General features: G+C 41.0%; 1 protein-coding gene across 1 annotated transcript; it reads right to left on the bottom strand.

The window, feature by feature from the left end:
- Nucleotides 1–6,722: 6,722 nt before the first annotated feature.
- On the bottom strand, nt 6,723–7,991 carry LOC121744927 (AT-hook motif nuclear-localized protein 26-like). The gene has a single exon (XM_042138639.1). It carries the CDS (start codon nt 7,763–7,765, stop codon nt 6,953–6,955), a length of 813 nt encoding a protein of 270 aa, XP_041994573.1. The 5' UTR covers nt 7,766–7,991; the 3' UTR covers nt 6,723–6,952.
- Between the last annotated feature and the right edge of the window lie 1,837 nt (nt 7,992–9,828).

Here is a 9,828-nt window from a genome sequence, read left to right as displayed (position 1 = left end):
ATTATAGAAGGTGGTTGTATGCATTACAGGGTTATTATTGACATTTGACGGAAAAGTAACTGCCACATTTTGGTATCTGCGAATAATGCACCACATGGTCACGAGTAATGCATATAATTGACTATATAATGCACAATATGTGAACTGCAATGCATACGAATAAGATGTACCATGTTATGATGTTTGGACACACGTTTCTTGTTTCCCCTAAGGGTTTAATAAGCTTAGGGGCTAGGGTATAGTACGTAGACACGTATGTAATCTTCACATGGTAACGAGTAATGGATATAATTGACTATATAATGCACAATTTGTGAACTGCAATGCATACGAACAAGATGTGCTGTGTTGTGATGTTTGACACACGTTTCTTGTTTCCCCTAAGGGTTTAATAAGCTTAGGGGCTAGGGTATAGTACGTACGCATTAATAACAAATTATAAAACGATACGAATAATTCACCAAATTGTCACGAGTAATGGATGTTATTAACTATATAATGCACAATATGTGAACTGCAATGCATACGAATAAGATGTACCATGTTATGATGTTTGACACACGTTTCTTGTTTCCCCTAAGGGTTTAATAAGCTTAGGGGCTAGGGTATAGTACGTAGACATTACTAACAAATTGTTGTTATTGGAATATACGTATGTGCATTATTTGGTTTAGGTAGTGCATTATGTAGCTGTTAATTGTCATTATCTCAGTATATTATGCATTATTAGAGGTACTGTGTATATGGGTTAATCAACGGATTGAAGATTACATACGTGCATTTAGTAATGTCTACGTACTATACCCTAGCCCCTAAGCTTATTAAACCCTTAGGGGAAACAAGAAACGTGTGTCAAACATCATAACATGGTACATCTTATTCGTATGCATTGCAGTTCACATATTGTGCATTATATAGTTAATAACATCCATTACTCGTGACAATTTGGTGAATTATTCGTATCGTTTTATAATTTGTTATTAATGCGTACGTACTATACCCTAGCCCCTAAGCTTATTAAACCCTTAGGGGAAACAAGAAACGTGTGTCAAACATCATAACACAGCACATCTTGTTCGTATGCATTGCAGTTCACAAATTGTGCATTATATAGTCAATTATATCCATTACTCGTTACCATGTGAAGATTACATACATGTCTACGTACTATACCCTAGCCCCTAAGCTTATTAAACCCTTAGGGGAAACAAGAAACGTGTGTCAAACATCATAACACAGCACATCTTGTTCGTATGCATTGCAGTTCACATATTGTGCATTATATAGGCAATTATATGCATTACTCGTGACCATGTGGTGCATTATTCGTAGCGGTTTCCAACCATTATTAGATTACTATTGTACCCTCATAATGCACAACATAGGACAAATAATGCAACACGGGATTAATTACCCAATATTGATCTTGATCGTCCATTTCTCTAATCTAATGGCTGATATTAAGAAGGAAAAAGGAGGAAATATAGGAAAAAGAAATGAATACATCCCTATATACATACATATATATATATATATAGAGTTGTGATCATATGATAACCCCTAAATATCGTAATAACCCTATAACCAAATCTGAACTACACATATTTTCTAATCTTGCGGTTGAGATTCAAACTTAGATTTACTTCATAAAAAAAAGCGCGGGGGTAAATATGTCATTTCCCTCATTTAATTTATGAATTTCGCCAAATATAACGTAAAATGATAAAATGATATATGTTAGGTTTATTGCATAGAATGATAGTTTTGCCGGATAGAATGATACTCTGAGTTGATAAAATGATACTTTTGACTAATAAAATGATAAAATGATATATGTTAGGTTTATTGCATAGAATGATAGTTTTGCCGGATAGAATGATACTCTGAGTTGATAAAATGATACTTTTGACTGATAAAATGATAAAATGATAGGTTTATTGCATAGAATGATAGTTTTGCCGGATAGAATGATACGCTGAGTTGATAAAATGATACTTTTGACTGATAAAATAATAAAATGATATATGTTAGGTTTAGGTTTATTGCATAGAATGATAGATTTGCCGGATAAAATGATATTCTAAGTTGATAAAATGATACTTTTGACTGATAAAATGATAAAATGATATATGTTAGGTTTATTGCATAGAATGATAATTTTGCCGGATAGAATGATACTTTTGACTGATAAAATGATACTTTTGACTGATAAAATGATATATGTTAGGTTTATTGCATAGAATGATAGTTTTGCCGGATAGAATGATACTCTGAGTTGATAAAATGATACTTTTGACTGATAAAATGATAACTGACAAGAATTTATTATGCATCAACACGATTATGCAGACTGTCAAAACACAATTCAATTTACTCTATCCATGTTGAATCTAGTCCACAACCAATCCACACCAATATAAAAGACTCGGACGCTACATACATACATACATACATACATACATACATACATACATACATACGTGTAACTGAACCTCATACATCTGTATATCATGGGAAATAAGATTTTACGTATTTAAATGAGCGAAATTTGGATACGTAAATTTTATCATGAGCGAAATTCAGAAATTAAATGAGCGAAATGACATATTTACCCTATGCGTCTTTTTTATTAAGGAAAGCTAAGTTTGAATCTAGACCACGTGATTTTAAAAATGTGTGGTCCAGATTTAGTTATAGGGTTATTACGGAAATTGGGATTATCATTATAATGCACCCCTATATATATATATATAACTATTGTTAATTATGAAGTCTAAAATAACCTTTACTATACTTCAACTTTGTTTCATTGGAGTATATTTTTTTATGAGATATATTTTCTATTGTGATTAGAATTAGGGCATCAGCAGTGGGGCGCCCTAAGGCGCGCCCTATGGTCATTTTATTGTTTTGTTTAATTAATTTAAATGTTTTCAAATAACAATTAACGAGTAAATAAAAAACGTCTAAATAACAAATTGCGACGCATTAATAAAAAAAAGTTACACCATTCAACTTACAAAAAAAATAACTAAGTCGGTGCAATTCCCAACTTTCGACGCAGCTCATCAATTAACGCCCGGAGATATTTGGCTTCGTCGGGGTCGGTACACTTCTTGACGGTCTTGTGCGTCTGCAATAACATCCTCGTCATCGACGCTGTTGCCAACGACTCAAACGCAGTGGCCGTCTGGGTCGGGAGCGTTTCCGGGAACGGAGATGGGTTTGCAGCGGTCGAGGATGAGGTCGCGGCCGCCTTCCCCTTGGCCTTCGCAGCCTTGACGCCGGGAGGACACCGGTGTTCCGGAACTCCCTTCATCCACTTACGTCCGGTTGAGGTCAACCGGGAGATTGCCGCTGCCGCTGCTCGTGTAATCACTAGCTTCGGTGGTCTTCGTCCTCTTCGGCGCACCAGTGTGCAGAATTGCACCTTCGAACTTCTGCTTGTCCCTCAAGAGCGCCTAGATGGCCTCGTGCTTGAAGTCGCCGTACATCAACCGGTACGACAACAGCGCTTTAGCGCGCACTTCACTCAAGCTCTCGCCGCTCCCCTGTGCCCGTGTGGACTTCTCGAACTCCGCCGCGTACAAGTTCACTTGCTTCTTCACTTGATCCCAGTGCTTGCGGAGTTGCTCACGTTTGCACTTGTACGCGGTCGGCGGCTTGGCCTCATTGTAGAGGCCGGCGATGCGCTCCCAGTACGCGCCCTGCCTCTGGTTGTTCGTGAAAATCGGGTCTTCCGATATATCTACCCAACACCGGGCCAAAATGAGAATTTCATCGTCGGTGAAATAAAAAAGGGAAAAGAAAGTTAGAGCATCCACTACGCGTCCCGCGCACGGCTCGCGTTCCGTCCCGAAGGGACGGTTCCGCCGCGGGACGCGTTGCAACCCTCGTCCCGTTCCGTAGCCCGTCCCCAGCCCGTCCCGTAGCCTGCATCCGCGAGACAAGGGACGCGCAATTTTTTATTTATTTATTTACTCTTTAAATAATCTTATTTCATACTCATTTTACACACAAACACACATCTATTCCTCTCAAATCCTCTCTATCACTCCAATTTCCATCTTAAATCAACTCAAACAAATGGATCCTTTTGAGCAAATGTGTCAATTAATGGAACAATCACTTGAAGAAGATCGATGACGAGAGGCGGAGGAAGCCGCGCCACCCCCACGACGTTCCCGGAAGTACATCAATCAAAACCGGGAGGAAGCCGTCGCACGGTTAGTACGCGACTACTTCTGCGATAACCCGATTTGGGGAGATACCTACTTCCGTCGCCGTTTCCGCATGAGTAAACCGCTATTTCTCCACATAGCGAATGATTTGGCGGCCCGGGAAGAGTTCTTCCGAGAAGGGTTCGACGCGGTCGGCCGTCCCAGCCACACGACGCTGCAGAAATGTACTGCAGCCATCCGTCAGCTTGCGACTGGACAAACGGCCGACATTTCAACGAATACCTCCACATCGGAGACACCACTGGGCGCATGTGCTTGCTCAACTTCTGCAGAGGCGTCCGGGCAGCCTTCAGTGAGGAATTTCTCCGGAGGCCAAGCACGGACGATTGTCAGTTCCTCCTCAACCTGCACGAACAAGTGCACGGATTCCCCGGGATGCTTGGCAGTGTCGATTGCATGCACTGGCAATGGAAGAATTGCCCGGTGGCTTGGAGGGGGTCCTACACGAGCGGCCACAAAGGCACCCACCCAACCGTTGTACTCGAGGCCGTTGCCGACTGATCTCTTTACTGAAGTTTGATCTCTTTACTGAAGTTTTGGATGGTAAAGCGCCGGCCATCAACTTCGTCGCCAACAACCGGCTGTATAAAATGGGGTACTATCTCGCCGACGGCATCTACCCGAAGTGGCCGACCTTCGTGAAGACGTGCGGCAGGCCTGCGAACCCAAAGCAGGCTCTTTTTGTGCAGAAGCAGGAGGCTGCGCGCTAGGATGTGGAGAGGGCGTTTGGGGTTCTCCAAGCGCGCTTCAACATCATCAAAGCCCCGGCTCGTTCCTGGTTCATGGAGAGCATGGTCGACATCATGTATACGTGCATAATCTTGCACAATATGATTGTCCGAGACGAAGGACCCGATGCGGGAAATTAGTTCGGCCCCGAATCTCCCGGAAGCTCAACCGCAAGTAGTCCGCCGCGAAGTGGAGCGCATCCGTCTATACAAGAACGGTTGGCTATTCGGGCAAGGACACGCGACTCTAGCGCCCACACCCAACTCCAAGAGGATCTAATTGAGCACATTTGGGAAAACTTTGGCGGAGAAGATTAAATTATGTCATTTTTTATTTTTTTAGAATTTTAATTATGTCTTTTTTTCTTTTTTTTTAAGTTTAAGTTGTAATGTTGTTTTAATTTTAATGAATTGTGTTTGTTTAAATTTAATTGGGTTGTAAAAAAAATAAAAAATAAAATTGAATGAATAGTAATTAAGGGATGGAATAAGGGACGGTTAAGGAACGGAGCGTTGCAGGTTCCGTCCCTTAGTTAAGGGATGGAGGAAAAAAGGACAGTGGAGCCCTCAAATAGTGGTCAAATAGTAATTAAGGGACGGTATAGAAACAGCGTAATGGATGGTCTTAGAATCCAAATCTTGGAACTGTTAATTCAGAGTATGGATAAGCTTTGAAAATGGTACCTACACATGTGGGGTATGGCACGTTGAGGAAGCAAGTAAGTGCAAATATTTTAAGTTTTTATTGTTCGAGTTCAAAGAATCTGATCAGACTATGGTCTCCTCATTTAATTCTTCATTTACAAAAACACTTAGATTTGAAGAAATCCGCAAATGACGCTCACATTGTCTCTGCTGTCATATGGTTTTTGTAATTTTGCCTTGAAAAAGAGCTTCTCCTCATAACTGCACACGTGCACTCAATCACCCCATCTTGAATACTCTCGATCTAGGGTGTGCAAAATACCCGAAAAATTGAATATCTGATTTGAACCAAACTCAAATTTAAAATTTGATTTGATTTTCAAAATTTTAGACCATCTTAAAATCTAACCATATATAGTACATCTGCCATCCCTTATTAAGAGAGATATTTATTTTCGTCACTAGATTTTAAAAAATGAGTTTTTGTTAGTTGGAATTCAATCTCTTATAATAATATAAGTGAGTTCAATTTTCGTGTGAATTCAATTCTCATCTCATGAAATATTTTGAAAGATTCAATTGCTTTAATGAAGCTTTCGTCTTTGTAAGCATGTGTTACTTCAGGACACAGTAAGCTCACGGATTACTATGATTATTTAACTAACCAGATTTGCGGTAAGTGACATTATGATTAGGTCTAAACTGGAGAATCTCGAGACCCTTTTTAATTTAACCCTCGTTAGATCCATTATATGCTCCACCTCTACAAAATACAAATCACAACTCTGACCTTTCTGTTCGAATTTGCTTGCTCAGCTCAACACACATTTCTTTAACATTAAACACAAATGAAATATTGGATCCCATTTACCAATTTCCATATTCTAATTTCTTAGATCTTGTTACAAACTCACAATTTGGTTTGAGATGTATTCCCCACATAATGGTAGTGTTCGGATTCCTTGATAAAATAGTAGCAATATACTATAATCTAGAATCAAGTCATGAGATGCAATCTCGTGAACCATACATAATACAAATTTAATCATAAGATATAATCATGTAAACCGAACACCCCCAATGTGTCAATATCGCTAATAGCACAAATCATACTAAAATCATCATCAGGAAAAATAAAAACCCTAATCAAAAGAAAGACTGGTAACAGTGAAAAGGAATAAATTGAGTGTGCTCGTTAAAAACGATTAGGTCAGGGGTTCAATCCCTGTCCATGAGCACACACTATTTGACCAGTCCCCTACCGTTTACTGCATTGACAGTTGGGGCATAAACAAAAAGATGTAATCAAATTCTCAAGGAAAAAAGCTACCTGAAAACCTAGAACGGCGGCCTTCCGGTGGACCAAAACTCCTCATTGGGCATCTGCAACGTGTTGAGCAGATTCGGTGGCGGCATCCCCTGAAACAACGACGGGTCCGCCATGATCTGCGGCGGCGAATTCCCCTGCCCTTGCATCCCATTATTCTCCTCATTCTCAAGCGGTAATCTCTCATACGCCGCGTTGCTAAACGACGCCGTCATGATGATGACCGGCCCGGACGCCAGGAGCTGCCCGGCCACGCTGCCCCCGACCACCTGGCCCTGCCCGCCCGCCAGGTAGACGGTGAGTCCAGTGGCAGCGGGCGGGGCGGGCGGGGGCAGGAAGGAGCCGGCCAGGGAGAGGATCTCGAAGCGGCCGTGCAGCGTGACGACGGCGCCCCCGGGGGAGCCGGGCTGCCGGAGGGTGACGTTGGTGACGCTGCCGGTGCCGCTCATGATGCAGACGCCGCGCTGGCGGGTGCGGGCGAAGCTGGCGACGGCGTCCATGATGTCGCTCCCGTCGGCGACCTCCATGACGTGGGTCCGGAGGGCGTTGGCGCTGTCGCGGGAGATGATGATCGGCGGCTTCGCCTTGTTCTTCGACCCGGCGGGGCGGCCGCGGGGGCGCCGGTTGCTGCCGCCCGACATGTCGCCCTCGCCCGTGGAGGCGCTGCCGCCGTCCTTGTTGGCGGCGGAGTCGGCGTTGTTGCCGGCTCCGTCTCTGTTCAGGGCCATGTTTAGGCCCGGCGAGTCGCCGCCGTGCTCGTCTTCGGAGTTGGGGTGGAATTGGTGCTGCAGGTTGAAGTGGTCTCTAGTGTTGAAGTGATCCATTCTTTTTCTTGCTGAATCTTGAATTTTTGAGTAGCTAAATTTGTGGGGGTTTCCTTTTTTTTCTAGGGTTGATGAAATAATTGAGCTACGGTTTGACTCTATAGAGTTTGTGGAAGCATAGACGGCGGCGTTCAGATGAGATCTGTGGTGTGTGTCTGATCTGAGGAGGATATATGAGCTGGGGTTTTGTCCCTCTTGGATCTCAAAGACTTTGAATTAGGGTTTTATTTTGGAAAACAACACTAATTCATCACTCTCTCTAGCTATCTCCTTTGTTTTCTCTTTCACACAGGCGCACACACAACTCAATTTAATTGTGTCATTAATTTGTGAGTTAAAATAATAAATCAACTTCGGCTGTCCTTAAATCAACTAACTGGAAAAAAAGGAAAGTGACCTTTTCCTTTGTCTATGTATTGCTTCAAACTTTGAGTGTGATTGGTTAAGGTTTCCAATAATATGGTGACAGATAATTACAAACCTTTGAGTGCTTTGATGTTTTACTTTCACAATATACGGAGTATTTAGTTAGATATGGATATTGGATATGGATATGGATATGGATATGGATATGGATATTGGATATGGGAACTACAGAAAAGGCAAAACCTTTGCCGCTAGGACAAAGTAGTAAATTGGTTCTCAATTTTGGACTGCATATTAGTAGTATATAAGACCATACTTCTAGTTTTATTATAAGCATTACAAGAATATGATGCAGTTTAATCACATTCACAAGCTGGCAATGTTAAAGATAAAGCTAAATTCGGACAGCTAATTGATAGTCAGAACTAACAAAACTTTAACTGCCTAATTAACTGAACTAACAACACTTTAATTGTCTGAATGAACTCAAATAAAAACACATACTACTATTGAAAAAACCTCGATGGATAAGTGCAGTACACATACTACTACTAAATTACTAGTAATATATTTTTTTGGGAATGTACTCCCTCCGTCCGCGAATATGAGTCATGTTTTTCCATTTTAGTGCATCCACGAATAGGAGTCTCGGTTCACTTTTACCATAAATGCTAATAGGATCTCACATTCCACTAACTCATTTCATTCACATTTCATTTAAAATTGATATATATATATATAAGTGGAACATCTATTCCACTAACTTTTTTCTACCCACCTTTCTTAACATTTCTTAAAACCTGTGCTGCAAGAAATGAGACCCCTAATGGCGGATGAAGGGAGTATTTCTTTTCAGTGTAAATGTAGTAATTTTGTAAACCTGAGTGTCATGTTTTTAGCTATTCCATACGTCCACATTCTTGAGTGACACGGAGTTTTAGGATGGATAGTTGTTTATGATAAAATAGAGTGAAAAAAATAATTGAATATTTTACTGAGGAAGAAGGAAAGAGAGATTTAATTCCAAATATAGAAAGTGGATATCTTGCATATGATAAAATAAAAAAGAAATGTAAACATCTTGAATAAGACAAAATTTTCACTATAAGAACATAACTTTTAGGTTAACCCCGCCATATTTTTTAAGTAGTTTCACTATAGAACTATACTCAAATGATAACTCACTCTAACATGATAAATACTAGAGTGAATTACAAACTAAGGATCTATGTATGATAGTTCGAACTCCACAAGTACCCAAGTTCAAAAATATCATCATAAGGATCTATATATTGGTATAATCACCTTTAAGGCATTTTTTTCACTATTTCAAGTCTTTTTATGCTTTTTTACTTTCTCTTTTCACTATTATGTTACTCGAGGACATTTTAGTCTTTCTAATTGATTAAGCATTTTTCAACTATATTGTCGATCTCTCTTCTTATCTCTTTTTTTAGAGCATCCACAATCGCGCCTAACGCACCGTCTAGCCGAGCGCCGGCGCTAGGCGGTCGCTAGGCGAACCATTGCAGGAGCCGAAAACCGCCGAGCGGTTTTTCAGAAATGAATTTCGCCTAGCGCTAGGCGGTCAAAATCCGCTGGGGCTATGCGCTGGGCGATCCGCTCGGCGCCATTGCAGCGCCCGGATCACCCAACGCATAGCCCAGCGATTTTTTTTTAAAATTTTCGAAACACTA

This window comes from Salvia splendens, chromosome 8 (genome assembly GCF_004379255.2).
Source record: "Salvia splendens isolate huo1 chromosome 8, SspV2, whole genome shotgun sequence".
Classification (NCBI taxonomy): Eukaryota; Viridiplantae; Streptophyta; class Magnoliopsida; order Lamiales; family Lamiaceae; genus Salvia; species Salvia splendens.
The sequence above is the reverse complement of the archived record's forward strand: the minus strand, read 5'-3'. Positions and strand labels throughout refer to the sequence as shown.